The sequence below is a fragment of the Garra rufa genome, chromosome 23, assembly GCF_049309525.1.
Source record: "Garra rufa chromosome 23, GarRuf1.0, whole genome shotgun sequence".
Lineage (NCBI taxonomy): Eukaryota > Metazoa > Chordata > Actinopteri > Cypriniformes > Cyprinidae > Garra > Garra rufa.
The window spans coordinates 27,460,967-27,478,288 of NC_133383.1; the positions used below are offsets into that span (position 1 = coordinate 27,460,967).

Here is a 17,322-nt window from a genome sequence, read left to right on the forward strand (position 1 = left end):
ACAATTAAACAACAAACAATTACAGAGCTCTCTAATTCAGTTTTTACTAGTAACAATTCCAATTAGAGAGCTCTTTAATTTAATTATTACTAGTAAAAATGCAATTACAGAGCTCTATAATTCAATTTTTACTAGTAATAAAACACATTAAAGATATGTTTAATTGCAGAGCTCTGTTATTGAATTAAAGATCTCTCTAATTCAGTTCTTACTAGTAATAATTAAATTAGAGAGCTCTCTAATTCGGAATTCTTACTAGTAAAAACTGAATTAAAGAGCACTTTGAATTATTACTGATAAAAAAAATGTATTTAGAGAGCTCTCTAATTGTAATTGTTACTAGTAAAAATTCTGTTTTAGAGCTCTGTAATTAAAAATGAATGGAAGGAACTGAATTATTGAGCTCTCTAATTGAATTGTTTCTAGTAAAAATGCAATTACGACGAATAATGCATAGTATATTTTAGGCTAAAACGGCTTGCCATACAAGATAATCTAACATTTGTTTTCCTTTTTTTTTTTTTTATTGCTGAAGAGTTGACATTGTTTCTTCTGCGGTCCACTATACAAACGTGAATTTACTTTTCTCTAAGCTTGAGGCTTTTGGTGTGAAAAGGCTTTTACATTCGCCAAAAATACAACTTTTTATATTAAAAACAAACAAGCAGGCCCTGCCCAGATTTTCAAAGTAATGCAAAAGTAACGTAACACATTACTTTCCATTAAAAGTAACTAAGTAACGTAATTTGTTACTTTTTAAGGGAGTAACTCAATATTGTAATGCATTAAAAGTAACTTACACAAACACTTCTGATCAAAAAGAGAGTTTTGATATATTTGCGGTAGGAAACTTACAAAATATCTTCATGGAACATGAAGATCCTATTGATTTTTGGCATAAAAGAAAAATCAATAATTTTGATCCATACAATGTAGTTTTGGCTATTGCTACAAATATACTCGTGCTACTTAAGACTGGTTTTGTGGTCCAAAGTCACAAATAGTAGTGTATTGTAAACGTTCATTGGTTTTCTCAGTGTTTCAAACAGCAAAAAGCCACAAACAGTGATTAAATAGTGGACAATGTCGACATCTAGTGATATGCGCAGGTACTCATTTGCTTTCTTTATGATACTGGAATATTGTTGATCTGGGCTTTGTTTCATCATCAAATGCACACATCACATTAAGTCACCATCGTAAAAAAGTACTTTAGTACAACTCTTGACATAATTTATCGCTATACTGCACAAATCTGAGTATTTTATAAGGCGTAAAAACACCGGTGGATTTTTAAAATATTTTTGTGTGCACGCTTTTTATGTTTTTACAGCTGTTTTGTTATCGCGAATGAGCTCAGGTGGTTAACAACACAAGCTTGTGGCCTGTTTTAGTCTTATTTTTTACGTGCTGAATGGCGGATGAACACACAAACATCACAATCTCATAGTAATGTTATTTAGAGGCAGTAACTCGCTCGCAGTTTCCCCACCCCGTTCAGTTTGAGTCTATTATGAAGTCAATAGACAGACAGCCACATTGACAAACCACTGCCTCCTACCAGAACCTAAACATCACTGATTAGAAGACACACTCTGATTAGCCAATAAAAGTTGACTATAGTTTGCATATTCAATTTTGATCAAGATGGACGGTTTTATAAACCAATCGACGTGAAGCGCGTCCATGACCGGCTTCTCGTTTATCCAATAGGAATTTAGAAGGCGGGGCTTATGCGCAGAGCGTATCGCATTGCGTGCATTAAGGTTAGGTTGCGCGCGCTGGAGGCCGTCGTCTGCTGCTGTAATTCGGCTACAGTGGGAAGGAAAATATTGTTTAAAATCGACTTTTAACCGCTCGCGAATAATCCGTTTCGCTCGGATTTTACGCTATCCCTTCCTTACAGAAAAAGCGCCTCGCTGAAAGGGTGAGTTGACGGGGAAACGTAAAGATAACGGCTCGCAAACCCGTTTGAAAGCTGTTTATTTTTCTGTCAAAGAAAGTAGCGCAGGCTGCTAGCGGTTTACACAAAATCAATGTTCACACAAACTCACACATCGCGCATAAGCAGACAGATTTCGGCTTTTCGCTTTTGCACAGATTGAAGAGTTTGCAAAGCAGCGATTAATGTAAATGTATTGATCCTGGGGTTTGTTATATTGTAGGCAGACCGGGACGGTGAGTCGATTAGCGGCCCATGCAGCCATAACGAGCCCGTGATACACCATCAGATCGCTGGAGAAGGTAACAATGCGTTTATTTACCAATTGCAAATCATTTTAAGCTTATAGATGAGATATTGATGGCTAGGGTTAGGTTGGCTCGATTTATAGAATGATACTAGCAGATAAACATGTTGGTGTTTGTTTTGCCTATTTAGTTTATTAAATAACAACTTGTTATTGCTATGTGTTTGTAGACAAGTGCACGAAATGTAAGCATACTGGGATATAACTCACACCTGCCTCATTGGCATCTGTGTATTTCTCATCTCAGACTCTGGCTGTGTGTCAAAACTTAGAGAGCTGCCTAACTAGACAGCATTCTTGGGCATCAAAGTCGCGTTACTAAATGCTGCTGACCGGAACAGCCAATCGAACAATCCAACATGCCAGTTATAGGCAAATATTGTTCCGTTTGAACGTTTCAGAAGCACTTGTGGTGCTTGCTTTTTATGAACGTCCTAAACGTTCCAAAAGTGATTTCCGGAAACGCTTATAAGGGTGTTCGAGAATCCCCATGCGTTTAGAACGTTCCGTTCGGGTCTGTGATGCCACAAAACTTTAAACATTCCAATTTATTTATTTACATTGTTCAAATAAGCGTTCAGGACGCGCGGATTTTTGCTCAAAATATGATTCACATGTTCCATTTACCCTTTGAACATTTGTTTTGAATCTTTCGAATGCACACATGATGCTCTTGAAATCTGTTTATTAGTTTGGAACGTTCCAAATGTGCCTCTAACGATCTAAAATGTTTCTAATGTTCTAATGAAATCGTTTAAACTTGCATGTGATGTCCAAAGTGCTGTCAAATGTGACAGTTCACTGAAACCTATATATATTTTTTCAGAGCTTCATAGAAGGGAAGATTACTCTACTCTCAGAAAAAAAAATTCCTGATAATTTACTCGCCCCCAAAAACGAAAAAAGGGTTAAGCATAGGAACAGCAAGAGTAATAGTGCTTTGAAGGAGTAGTTCACTTTCTGAACAAAAATTTACAGATAATGTACTTTTGTACTTTCTTTCTTCAGTCGTAAAGAAGGAAAACATTTCAGGATTTCTCTCCATATAATGGACTTCTATGGTGCCCCCGAGTTTGAACTTCCAAAATGCAGTTCCAAAGGGGTCTAAACGATCACAGCCGAGGAAAGAAGGGTGTTATCTAGCAAAACGATCGGTTATTTTCTAAAAAAAAATTACAATTTATATACTTCTTAACCTCAAATGCTCGTCGTGTCTAGCTCTGTGTGTACTGTGTGTATTCTGGTTCATGACAGTTAGGGTATATCAAAAAACTCCCATCTCATTTTCTCCTCCGACTTCAAAATCGCCTGTCTGTTTTTTGTAAAGAGTGTTTGATCTTCTTTGCACGTTCACTTTGTAAACACTGGGTCGGTACTTCTGCAGCGATGTAGGACGATTTTGAAGTTGGAGGAAAGAATGAGATGGGAGTTTTTCAACATACCCTAACTGTATTGAACCAGAATACACAGTTCACGCAGAGCTAGGCAAGACGAGCGTTTGAGGTTAAAAAGTATATAAATTGTAAATGTTTTTAGAAAATAACTGATCGTTTTGCTAGATAAGACCCTTCTTTCTTCTCTGGGATTTAGAGCCATTTGAAGCTGTATTTTGGAAGTTTAAATTCGGGGGCACCATAGAAGTCCATTACAAAAAGAGAAATCCTGAAATGTTTTCCTCAAAAAACATAATTTCCTTCCGACTAAAGAAATGAAGACATTAACATCTTGGATGACAAGGGGGTGAGTACATTATCTGTAAATTTTTGTTCTGAAAGTAAACTACTCCTTTTAAATTGTTGTTTTTTTTTATTTTAAGTTTTCTTTTTAAGTGTATTTTTGTTTTGTTTTTTCTGAGCAAAAAATAAATATCCTACTTTTTTTCCTAATTTACAGAAGACACCCACTAAAATGTAGGGCTGCAACTAACGACTATTTTAATAGTCGACTAGTCACCGACTATTGAAACGATTAGTCGACTAATCGGATAATTATTCAATTTTTCTCAAATTTAGCATGAGATTGCTTTAATTATGTGGAAAATTATAGTAAACACAAGAAAGAAGGGGGTACTTCAATAAAAGATGCATATTTTGCTGCTGATAGGCCAATTCATACTAAAAGTAAATAAAAATGCCCTGTCTAAAACCAATTAGGCACAGTGCTCGGTCAGTACAGACATAAATGCATAAATTAAGAAACTCTATAATTTTTTTAATGGACAGGCACATTTGTTTTATAAGAAAAAATAAATTAAAATCAAGTAAACATTTTCTTCCTGTAAACCATCAGCAGCAATAAAACAGTAAACAAAAATGTATATCCAAAACAAAACGTATTGGCTTCCATGTTATTTAAATCTTACCGAGGCCAGCCAAACTCCGTTTCATTCAACTGTCCGACGTGCTTTCTCTTTAAATGTTCGTGCATCACAGAGGTGCTGCCGTGATGCGCAAGAACTGCTTTACAAACCATGCAGGTAATATTTTAATTCGCCGTAGCAGGCTAAAATGCTCCCAAACTTTACGCCTGTTTCATACATACTCAGTCTGCAGTGCGTCTACAGTCCGTGTGCGTTACGTATGCGGTGCAGAAGAAGCACATACTCGTTTTGCTTTCACACAGAACGCGTTTGCAGTCCGTACATTGTGAACGTTCTAATCCGTTAACATGGGTGTGGAAAAAAAAAAAAAAAGCACTGCAGACGGAGTATGTGTGAAACGGGCGTGTTTTGGTACGCGCAGCTGCTGCGTTGGACGCCGCCATTTCTGTATGTTATCGCTCAGCATAGAAGCTGCGTATGTGCGACTCTCGGCAGAAAGATGCCTCACTCGGTTGTCTGGCGACAACATCGACAATGAAATTCATTGTCGACTATTTCTATTATCGATTTTTGTCGACAACGTCGACGAATCGTTGCAGCCCTACTAAAATGTCATTCAGTGTCACAATCTTGTCAGGCATATTTACAACAAAAATCAGTTTATGACATATTAAAAAGACTAATTTCTTTCACTCCAAATACTAATTGGTTGTAATTCTACATTTTTAAAATTTGCCACTATCCTAGGTTTTGCCTATTTGTCAGAAATGGTTTTACTCATTTAAAGCACAATAAAATGTAATATGAATGTAAGATTATTCCTTTATATATTTTAACATGTTGTTAAAATTTTTATATAACATTATTTAAACCAAATTTTCGACATTTTATTCTCCAGAACTTATTTGAAACCTTAAAAGTAGACCCTTTACTTACATTTAATGTGCTTTCTATGGATGTAAAATCACTTTTGTGAATTTCTTTAGATGTGGGCATCTTAATGTCTTTGACCCTAATGTCTTTCTTTCTTCAGTCACAAAGAAATTACATTTTTTTGAGGAAAGCATTCCAGGATTTGTCTTCATATAGTGGACTTCAGTGGTGCTTAACAGATTAAAGGTTAAAAATGCAGTTTAAATGCAGCTTCAAAAGGCTCTAAACCAGCTGAGGAACAATGGTCTTATCTAGTGAAACAATTGGTCTTTTCCCTAAGAAACTGCATTTTTAACCTTCAATTGAAGTCCACTATATGGAGAAAAATCCTGGAATGTTTTCTTCAAAAAAAAAAAGTAATTTCTTTGCGACTGAAGAAAGGAAGGATAACATGGGGGGTGAGTAAATTATCAATCAGGAAGTTTTTATTTTAGAAGTGATCCAATAATTACCATTATTTGTCCTGTTACAAGAGTAATTTCTTAGTGTCATCGTGCTGTCAAAGTCAAACATCTTCTTCTTTAGTGAATTTGAAGTAGCATTTCTAGGTATTGACATCAATCTTTTGTCATGGCCCATTGTTTCCTTTATAATAACTGACACCCAGAGTAAGGGTATGTTGTAAGCTTGACCAAAGTGATCAAGATGTTTTACTTCCACTTTCCTATGTTCGCAAACTGGCAATATTCGCTTGGTTTCTCTGCATAGAGTTTCTTGTTATGTTGAACCTCTTTTTAAATTAAATTATATGAAAGATGACCTTCTGCGGTATTACCTTTTCTTCTGTATAAAATCATAGTTTCAAAGAAATCCCTCATTTGGTGAATAAGGTTGAGTCACTATCAAAGGCTGAGACCAATGCCAGAGAATCAGTTCTTGGTAAAACAAGAAAAGCTAATTATGTTGAACACGCTCCTTTATTTAAAACTGATGTCTCAGTTCTGCTCTACTAGCGTCACTAAACCATATTGCAAAAATAAAAAAACTGTCTCAAACTTCTAGTATTGCTTATGCATTTTTTTTTTCTATAATGCAAGAAAAAGAAATAGTGACTGCATATTTACACTACTTTTAAAAAGTTTGGGCTCAGTATGATTTTTCTTAAATATATTAATATATTTATTCAGCAAAGATGCATTAAATTAATGAATGTGACTGTAAAGAGGTTAGTATACAGAATATTTTTTATTTTACATTAATGCTGTTCCTTTGCACTTTTTTTTATCAAAGGGTATTAAACTTTTAATATATGATAGTGATAAATGTTTCTTGAACAGCAAATCAGCATGGAATGATTTCTGAAGGATCATGTGACACTAAACTGGAGTAATAATGCTAAAAATGTATCTTTTAAGTATATTACAATAGAAAACCTAATAATAATATTGCACAATATTACGGTTCTACTAAAAAAATAAGTTATAGGGCTGGTTTCGCAGACAGGGCTTAGACTAAGCCAGGATTAGGCCATAGTTCAATTAGGACATGAAAGTAATTTTTATAAACATGCCTTTGAAAAAACTTTACTGGTGTGCAGATATTTCAAGGTCAATCAGTGCAAGTTTCTTTCAGTTAAAACAGCTCAGATTTACATTTTAACCTGGGACTAGGCCTGAGACTTGTCTGTGAAACCAGGGGATAGTTATATAAATTATAATCCCAAACTGTTGAATTGAAATGTATGTAAAAACACAAATTGAAGCTATAAAAACATTTACATTAACCAAATAATAGTTCAGGGTGTAGTAGTAGTAACAAATGACCAGCTGTCTATATACACAACCAGTCAAAAGTTTTTGAATAGTACGATTTTTATTTATTCATTTATTTAAGACGTTTCTTCTGCTTACCAAGCCTGCAAAATTTTATAAATATTTTTAATGTTTAAAATAATTGTTTTCTCTTTGAGTATATTTTAAAATATAATTTATTCCTGTGATTTCAAAGCTCAATTTTCAGCATCGTTACTCCAGTTGTCAGTGTCACATGATCCTTCGGAAATCATTCTAATATGCTGATTTGCAGCTCAAAAAAGTTGTTAAAAGGTTTCTTTGATGAATAGAAAGTTCAGAAGAACAGCATTTATCTGAAATAGAATTATTTCTTTATCGCTTTTGATCAATTTATAGCGTCCTTGCTAAATAAAAGTATTAATTTATTTAATTTCTTCCCCCAAGAAATGACACTGACTTCAAGCTTTTAAATATGTTATAGTGTATAATGTAACAAACGCTTTTTATTTCAGATAAATGTTGATCTTTGGATCTTTCTATTCAATAATAGTAAAATAATAATAATTAATAATAATAATAATGTATCTTGAACAGCAAATCAACATATTAGAATGATTTCTGATGGATCATGTATAAAGACTGGAGTAATGATGCTGAAAATGTAGCTTTGATCACAGAAATAAATGATATTTTAAAATATATTCAAATAGATGAGTTATTTCAAATAGTAAAAATATTTCAAAATTTTACTGTTTGCTGTACTTTGAATAAAATAAATGCAGTCTTGGGGAGCAGAAGAGACTTTAAAAAAAAAAAAAATCTTACTGTTCAAAAACTTTTGACTGGTAGTATCAAAAAAAAAAAAAAATTAATAATAATACAAAGACACTGTTGAATTCAACTTAGTCAGCGAACAGGATGGAGTTTTTTTTAGTCTCATCCCTGAAGTTTGAAATCAACTTCTTGATTTCTTCTTCTCTCCACTCAGGTAACTCCTCGCCCCCCTTTCCTCTCCTGTTTCCTAAGCTTCTCTGTCCCCTGCCCCTCATAATCAACCCAGAGACCCTCTTCCTAAAGGCCAGTTAGGAACGTTGGGTCTGTTCCTCCCCATTCTCCCAGCCTCCATCTGTCTCTCTAACTCCACCTGCCCAGTAGGGGGCTGACCGCTTATTGGACACCCCAAAAAAAACCATGTCCTCCATCTTGCCTTTCACTCCGCCCGTGGTGAAGCGTCTGCTGGGCTGGAAGAAGTCGGCCAGCGGTTCGAGCGGAGCGGGAGGGGGCGGAGAGCAGAACGGCCAGGAGGAGAAATGGTGCGAGAAGGCCGTCAAAAGCCTGGTGAAGAAGCTGAAGAAGACGGGCCAGCTGGACGAGCTGGAGAAAGCCATCACCACACAGAACTGCAACACCAAGTGTGTCACCATTCCCAGGTACGCCAACACAAAAAAGCTGAGCGCTTTCCTGCTTTTAGATCAGTGTCTTGTCAAAATCTTAAATTTGTCGATCTAAATCGAAAACATAAGGGAAAGGATGAAACTGTAGTTTACTCATCCTCTTGTTGTTCAAGAATCAGGTGTGTTACAGTTTGTGTAAGAATTAGTGGTCGACCGATGCTTGCCAAGGCCTCCAATTTGACGTTTAATTATCTGCATCAGCCAATTATTTTGTCAAACTTTTATTTTGAAGGTTTTGCAGGGCATTTATTTTGACACAGATGTGAATGCTACTTCATTAGTTTACTGTCTCTGTTTAACAGTTTTCAATAATCATTTATATGTGACCCTGGACCACAAAACTCTTGAGCAATAGCCAACAATACATTGTATGGGTCAAAGTGATGCCAAAAATCATGTTCCATGAAGATATTTTATAAATTTGCTACTGTAAATATATCATTTTTTTTAATTAGTAATGTGCATTGCTAAGAACCTCATTTGGACAACTTTAATTTAGATTTTCTCAGTATTTTTTTTTTTTTTGCACCCTCAGATTCCAGATTTTCAAATAGTTGTATCTTGATCAAATGAAGTCGTATGCTAATCAAAAAAATGACACTTATGACTGGTTTTGTGGTCCAGGGTCACATATTTACACAGAGAAAGGAAACAGTATTTTCATTGTGTCATGTATGTTAAATTAATGCTAGGTTAGCTTTATTTGAAAAATGATTTCCAGTGTGCACAAATTTACCAGATTACCAAATACCTAGTTAAACTTTTACTGTTTTTATTAACAATTTCTTTGTGAAAAATGAACTGCAGAATCAGCCATCTAAAAAAAATCACTTAATTTTACACTTTTTATGTACTTGTTTATCATTTATTTATTTATTTTGCATTTTTGCAGTATATAATTAAGTAGCAGTGTTGGGGAAAGATACTTTTAAAAGTAATGCATTATATTTCCTTCATTAAAAAGTAACTAATTGTTAGTTTTTATGGAAAGTAATGCGTTACATTACTTATGCATTAGGTTTTGTCACATTTGGTGGGCTGCTTATTAGTTTTAAGTTACAACAAAAAGTTTTTTTGCCAACTGTAAGTAACTGTAATCGGATTACTTTTTCATGTAACTAGTAAAGTAATGCATTACTATATGTGTTACTCGGAAAAAGTAAATCTGATTACGTAACTTGTAGAGCTGGGTGATATAGCCTAAAATCAAAACCTCAATTATAAGGCACAATATGTGCGATTTTTGATTAAAGTACCCAAAAACCACTAGAACAGTTCTATTTGCTGACTTGCGTACTTGTATTATCCCAAATGTTTCGCAAATCCCATTGTAGCGGTCACTTGCTGTTAAAATACTCTGTCATTTTTGCTCATACAGAGAAAAGTCAGAAGAAATTTTTTTTCGAATAGGGCTGTGTTCATTTTCGATTTCTATTTTGGCTTCAAACAATTATGAAAATACAATAATCGAGATAAATTGGTTATTGCTCCTGATTCTGCTTCCTTCGTGCGCTTTCGCTCCACTACAAAAGTCCAATTTCATATGCAAATCAGTAAAATCATGTAACATGACTTGCATAAAAAAAGGGACATGCTTGATTGATTGATTTATTTTATTTATTTATCTTCAAATTAATCAATCATAATCCTGTTAAATAATCGTGATTACAATATTGACAAATAATCATGATTATGATTTTTGCCATAATCGAGCAGCCCTATCTCGAATCTGTAAGGACTCGGTTTAATTGTGTGCACTCACAGTAACGACAAAACGTTTCGCTTTTGTAAAATAATGAAAGCAAACAAGATGCACTTTTTGCCATCTCGGTCTCTGTGAACTTGAGTGCGAAACTTCGAAATTCCATGTATTCTTGTCTTACAGACATGAAAGATATAGGATATCTATAGAGAGTGAAATATCTACTATTGAATAAACCAATTCAAATGGAAAACAAATATTCTCAGATTATGTAGTTCGTATGTAACCTGCATACAGGAGCATCCGCTACTGTGAAGATGACGAGTCAGTGTCGTCGACTTCATCTTATAAGCCGAAAACACTAGTTTATCAAGAAATTATTAAAACATCAATGGAGTCTCCTTGCTGTTTTTTTTCCTGAAACATTCATAATTATCTGTCGGTGTGCCAGGGCAAGTTTCTTTTTTTGTTTTTGTTTTTATTATTAGGTTATGTAGGCAGTTAAGGACTCATTATGATTTATATGATTTATTATACGTGCAACTAATAGTCGACTAATGCTTAAAATGAACGCCTACTAGTCGACCAGAAAAATCTTTAGTCGTGCTTAGCCCTAAATAACAGTATTAAAAAAAACGAAATAACCAACGTAGGAAAGTTATATCAAATTTCAGTTTCGATTAATCGTCCAGCCCGAATAACTCATGTTACAAGTAATGTGTTTCCTATGTAATGTATACATTTGTGTTTTTGCTTTAATTTTTCAAATTATGTTTTTACGTTTTTGTTTAAATAGTGTGCTATTATATACATTTATACATTGGTCGTCCACTAGTAAGAATAGCATAAGTTTGGAACAACATGAGGGTGAGTAAATATTGACTGACTTTAAGATGTGTAGAACTTTTTGTTCGCTGGCGTCTTCATCTAATTATAAAGCAAGTCCTCTAATGAATCCGAAAGGCTTTTATTGAATCTTAGAAGTGACCTTAGCCGTATCATTGCGTGTGTTGCTTCCTGAGTGAAGGTGAAGGCATGACGCTGAGTTGCGTCTACCGTTGCGAAATATCAGCATTACTCCCCTTTGTTTCTTTAAGTGATTTCAGCTCCATCTGTCTTGGCTTGAGCTAAGGTCACTCTGTACAGCTCCACATCACCTCCATTCTGAGGCTTCTCATGCTGTATGAATGTCTGCGATATCAACCATCAGGCTGCTTTTATTCCATTTCTCATGACAAACGGTGGAATATCAGCGCTGCTATTTTAGGGAGATGATAAGAGGAGAGGATGATGGAGGATGGGTCGTGTGCCCGAGCCACAACATATCAATAGTTTGAAACCAATGCGTTACAGATACACGAGGGTCGAGTGATATGTCTAATACATTTAATCTGGTTTTCAGCCGTTCAGTGATATTTGAGAGAAATATATTGATGTATTTGCTCTGAAATGGCTTTAAAACATTTTTAGGCTTACAAAAATAAAAAGCTTCATTTTTCTGCTTATACATTTTTTTTTAATTCTAATAAAATTTGAGCTTAATATATTGAACGTTTATTATATAATATAATATTTTTGGTGACACTTTACAATAAAGTCCCATTTATTAACAATTTAACTACATTTAAGATGATATGAATTGACAAACTGTTTTTTTTTTCATTGAAAATTAATAAATATTTCTCATAATGGCTTTTAAATTAAATGAAGATTGATTTCAAATTTGTTCCATCAGAATGAACCATTTTCTCCAGTGTTTTTCCAGTCTTGAGTGCATTGCACACCATAATTTGTAGAAATGAGCATATGTAAGTGCCATCGCAACATCTAAATCATTTAATGCCAGCCTCTTTTAAAGGGATAGTATGTCTTAAAATGTCAATTTAAATTGAGTTTTTCAAAACTATGATATTAAGTTTTTACATACTATAGAAGTCAGTGAGCTCCAGTGTATTTTGGTTGCCAAATGTTTGTAAAAGCATCTTATATATATATATATATATATTTACTTGCTCTATAACATTTTGACATTTAAATGCATTCCACAGATTTTTGACCAATTTTCAATAAAATGTAGTTTAGTATGCACAATTTTTGCTCTATTTTGTTGTACTAGAGCTGAATGGGTTCCTGTTTATGTTAGGAAGTTAAATATGAAATTGTCCAGAACCTCAAGACTCAACTCACTTAAACACATAATTTTTTTTTTTATGATAAGCAGAATATTTGCTGTATTGTAACACTAGTGACTGGAGTTTTGAAGTTGCACAAGAAGAATTGAATAATTCATGTGCTTTTAAAATCCCATGCTGAGACTTTTAGGTCAGTTTTTATGCAAGACTCACGATTAAACCACCCTGTTGCCTTCTCTTAGGGATATTAGGGATGTTAAATATTCAAATTAATTGCTCAGTGTTAATATGTTTTATTCAATGTATTAAAATTCAATTATTTATTCACCTAACATTAACTAATAGGACTTTATTGTAAAGCGTAACCGTATTTTTAGATTTCAAATTTTATTATAGCATCCATAATTTGGCCTGAACAGACACTAAATGGACTTGTGATTTTAAATGACAATGTAAAACAATAAATATCTTTAAAAATAATCAATTTACGCTGCTGCTCAAAAGTTTAGCATCAGTAAGATTTTTAACGGTTTTTAGAGACGTTTCTTATGCTCATGGCTGCATTGATTTCGCTCAAAAATACAGGAAAAAAATGTAATATTGTGAAATATTTAAATTTAAAATAACTGTTTTTTTATGTGAATATATTTTGAAATGTAATTTATTCCTGTGATACAAAGCTACATTTCCAGCATCATTACTCCAGTCTTCAGTGTTACAGGATTCTTCAGAAATCAAAAGAACAGCATTTATTTACAATAGGAAGGTTTTCTAACAATATACACTGCTGTTCAAAAAAAAAATTTTTTTTTTGAAAGAAGTTACTTTTCACCAAGGATGTGTTAAGTTAATAAAAAGTGATGGCATAGATTTACATTTTTAGAACAGATTTATATTTTCAATAAATGCTGTTCTTTTTAACTTGTTATTCATCAAAGAATCCTGAAAAAAAAAAAAAAACATTCTAAATAAATATTTGGCAGCACAATGGTTTCCAACATTGATCATTCTAAGAATAAATCAGCATATTAGAATGATTTCTGAAGGATCATGCAACACTAAAAACTGGAGAATCAGCTGATGAAAATTCAGCTTTGCATCACAGGAATAAATTATATTTTGAAGTACATTAAAATAAAAAAACATTATTTTATATTGTAATAACTTTTTTCAATATTACATTTTTCTTTCTGTATTTTTAATCAAATAAATGCAGCCTTTGATGAGCATAAGAGACTTTTGAGCGGCAGTGTTTAAATATTTAATAATACCAATGCAATACTATAACAATTCAATAACAATTTTATAATCGTCCATTCCTAAGATACTCCACAGCTTACTTTTATTATTTAGATCCGCATCTAGCCTTAATGTAGAACTCTAGCACTGGTTCTTATTCTTTAACATCTATATGCAATTTTTAGTGCGAGTTACGGAGCAAACTTGAAAAGGGCACGATCACATAATTTCCTGGGTTAATTCAGTCGAAAGGTGTTGATGAAACGGATAATGCCAGCTTGCTGTAATGGCAAACAGGCATTATCCTATAATTTCCATTGAGTTCTTTTTGAATCAGTTTTAACATCTTGAGTCCTCAGAATAAGTGTGTAATTTAACAAACGCTGGCCTGAAAGCGTATCTCCCTCCACTGCTAGAAAAATTGTGCAATGGTTATTGTGAAAATGCTGTGCGACTTGGCACCGTGCCTTACTGCTTGATCAGGTTCACTTAGCAAAACCTCTGGCAGTGTATAGCCTACAATAAATACAGGTTAAATCTGACCTCCCTCGTGTTGAAATTTGTTCAAGTGAATGTTCAAATGATGACTTTTCTCTGCCAACTCTGGACTTAGATGCAGAGCTCAGGTCAGCCCCTCAGAAATGTTTCCAAGTCATTCAGAGTGCTTTGTCTTCCCTTGAGAGTGGATTCAAAGGGTGGGAAACTTTGCTTCCAACATGTGTTTTCTCCTGCTAATCTATTTTCTAACCTTGGAGGCTTGTGGGAACGGCTGGATCAGGCATTGTGTTCGCCGCTTGTCATGTTTGGTAATGGGAACGTCAAAAGCCGCCTCCAACTGTCCTCTCAAGCCTCCCTCGAATACCTGTGAACCAAACGGCACGGCTAGACTACTCTTGGGTGTTTTCAATTTGAATGTTCGTTGTTTATATAAGGGCATAATGGCTTGTAAATTAAGAGAAGATCGGTTTCAGATTTGTTCCATTTTGCTGTAAATCATGTCCAGTCAGACATTAGAATGAGCCATTTTCTCCAGTGTTTTTCTGGACTTGAGTGCGTTGCACACTGTAATTTGTAGAGATGAGCCTATGTAAATGCCATTGCAACATCTAAATCATTGAACACCAGCTTTTTTTAAAAGGGATATTCCATCTAAAAATGTAAATTGTCATGCTTTTTCAACTGTATGATATTTTTTTACATACAGTAGAAGTCAGTGAGCTCCAGTGTTGTTTGGTTGCCAGTGTTTGTTGGTGGAATATCTTGCTCTATAACTTGCCATTTAAATGCTTTCCACAGATATTTGAACAATTTTCAATACAATTTAGTATAGGGCTGTCACGATTCCTCGATTCAATTCAAGTACTCTATTTTAAAGGGGTCACATGATGTTGATAAAAAGAGCATTTTTTTGTGTATTTGTTGTAATGCAATGTGTTTAAGCAGTTTGAGGTTCAAAAAACATTTTTTTCCACATACTATACATTATTGTTGCTCCTCTCTGCCCCGCCTTTATGAAACGCTGCGATTTTTACAAAACTCATCGTTTTCTGATTGGCCAGCTATGTGGTGCGTTGTGATTGGCCGAATACCTCCAGCGTGACAGAAATGTTACCATGCCGTTTCTCGGCGCGATGAGACAAACAAAAAAATCCCATTATAAACGAGGCATTTGTTGCATCCAGTGCATCCATAACTACTGATTATAATGACTAATACTGTCTTTTTACATCTTGTGTCGCGCCACATAAACATAACACCATGTCTGCATTTGCGATCGTAAAACGAGAAACAACAAGCACTACTCTACACTGTTAAAAAGTCACATTTGAATAGTCAGTACTGAATTCTTTAAATATGAAAACGTACTTACAGGCTGTGAGTCAGAAGCGCAGACTGTCCTTGCAACATTGGAATTGCCCCACTTTATAGCCTTAACCCTTTGTACGGCTGACATTGTAAAGCTGCTCTCCCAGGTTCAGGAAACAGTCCTCCGTGAAATGTGCAGCACCCACTCAAATATTTGCGTTGTACTGTTCCAGAACAGTGTTGTAAATATAACTTGACCACTGATTTCTAGTTGTGTCCTCATTTGGAAGGCTAAACAAAGTATTTTTGCTTTTGCAATGAAACATACTGCGTCTCCACAACATGGCAACTGCAACAATACTACAGCCGGTAAAAGTTACCGCTGCTTTCTTTCCATATACATATGAGCAGTAGGGGTGTAACGATATTACAAACCGAACCGAAATATCGCGATACACCAACCACGATACGCATCGCGAAACTCTCGTGGCGTACCGCGGTACTCTCACGCCCCCTGCTGCCCATTGTTGGGGTTGACGTCACTTGTCTCTAACTAATTTAACCAATTTAAACATCTTTATTTTATCACATTTGAATAAATTGTATTAGTAATTAGGGGTGGGCGGTACACCGGTGTCATAGTCAGCACCGGTGTGACATTGCGCCACGACATGGATTTTCTAATACCGTCAATACCGTAATAAATCAATCATGTGCCTCGAACGGCTACATTTACATCAATAATAGCTCATTCTAAATAATAAGGCATTACATTTTCTTCAAACGTTCAGTTGTGGTCTGAATACCTGTCCATATACTATATATCTTGTTGTAAGTAAAAAAGTAAAACATATTCATATCAGCTTTGCAGGTGGTAGGTAAAAGGGGAGTGGCCATTAAACGACTGGTGAAACACCGTGAAGAAAGGTCGGGCCTAGCCTATACCAGGGGCGGAGTGGCAATCGGGACGACCGGGACTTTTCCCGGCGGCCGGCAGAAGGATTTACACAGCGGATCAGATCACAAATTGAGCGGGTGCGAGCGAACGCGACCGGCCTGTTTACTTTTACTTTCGATTTTGCGATAACACACACACTCTGTGTAAAGGGAGCAGCACATCTTATAACGTTAGTAGATATTTGTCAGTGAGTACAAGATTGCAGCAAATCCTCCAGTCTATGTTTGTAATCTCTCTTTACTTTCGACCCGTGATCATTCAAATCTAAAGGACATTGTACGCTTAGTCCGATTTTCGTATGCATTTTTTTTAGTTTTCTCATATTCGCCATCCTTATCAAAATGCTTATTATGGATGCGAAAATGCAGAAAATCAAACACGATCTGTTTTTTTTTGTGACGGACGAAAGTGTCAGAGGCAGTGTGTAAACTCGATTAACATAGCCTGTATTTTTTTTAACGTGCAAAAATCTCGGACGAAAATTTCGTACTCATGTGTGCAATGACATTAACTCCAGCAGCTCGTGTTGGATGCAGGGTTGCCAAGTCTGCGTTTTTCCCCACAGAATTGGTCTACTTTAAAAACTGTTGCCATGGGTTGATTTCCCCCAGTTATTTAAAGGTTTTAAATATTGCAGAAATTAAATTAAAAAAAAAAATGTTTTGTTGTACACTGTTAAGTAAGATCTTTAGGTTTTTTGCAAATAAATATGTTAAAGGAACACTCCGCTTTTTTTGGAAATGGGCTCATTCTCCAACTCCCCCCGAGTTAATAAGTTGATTTTTACCGTTTTGAA

At 34.9% G+C, this 17,322-nt stretch overlaps 1 protein-coding gene across 2 annotated transcripts in view; it reads left to right on the top strand.

Annotated features, from left to right (window-relative positions):
• The first annotated feature begins 1,790 nt into the window (after nt 1-1,790).
• smad2 (SMAD family member 2) overlaps nt 1,791-17,322 on the top strand; it is a 45,743-nt gene continuing 30,211 nt past the window's right edge. For both annotated transcript variants that reach the window (XM_073829095.1, XM_073829096.1), the window contains exons 1-3: nt 1,791-1,927; nt 2,166-2,244; nt 8,224-8,665. In XM_073829095.1, the coding sequence (XP_073685196.1) occupies nt 8,427-8,665 (239 nt within the window). In that variant the 5' untranslated portion in view covers nt 1,791-1,927; nt 2,166-2,244; nt 8,224-8,426. The remainder of the gene's footprint in view (nt 1,928-2,165; nt 2,245-8,223; nt 8,666-17,322) is intronic.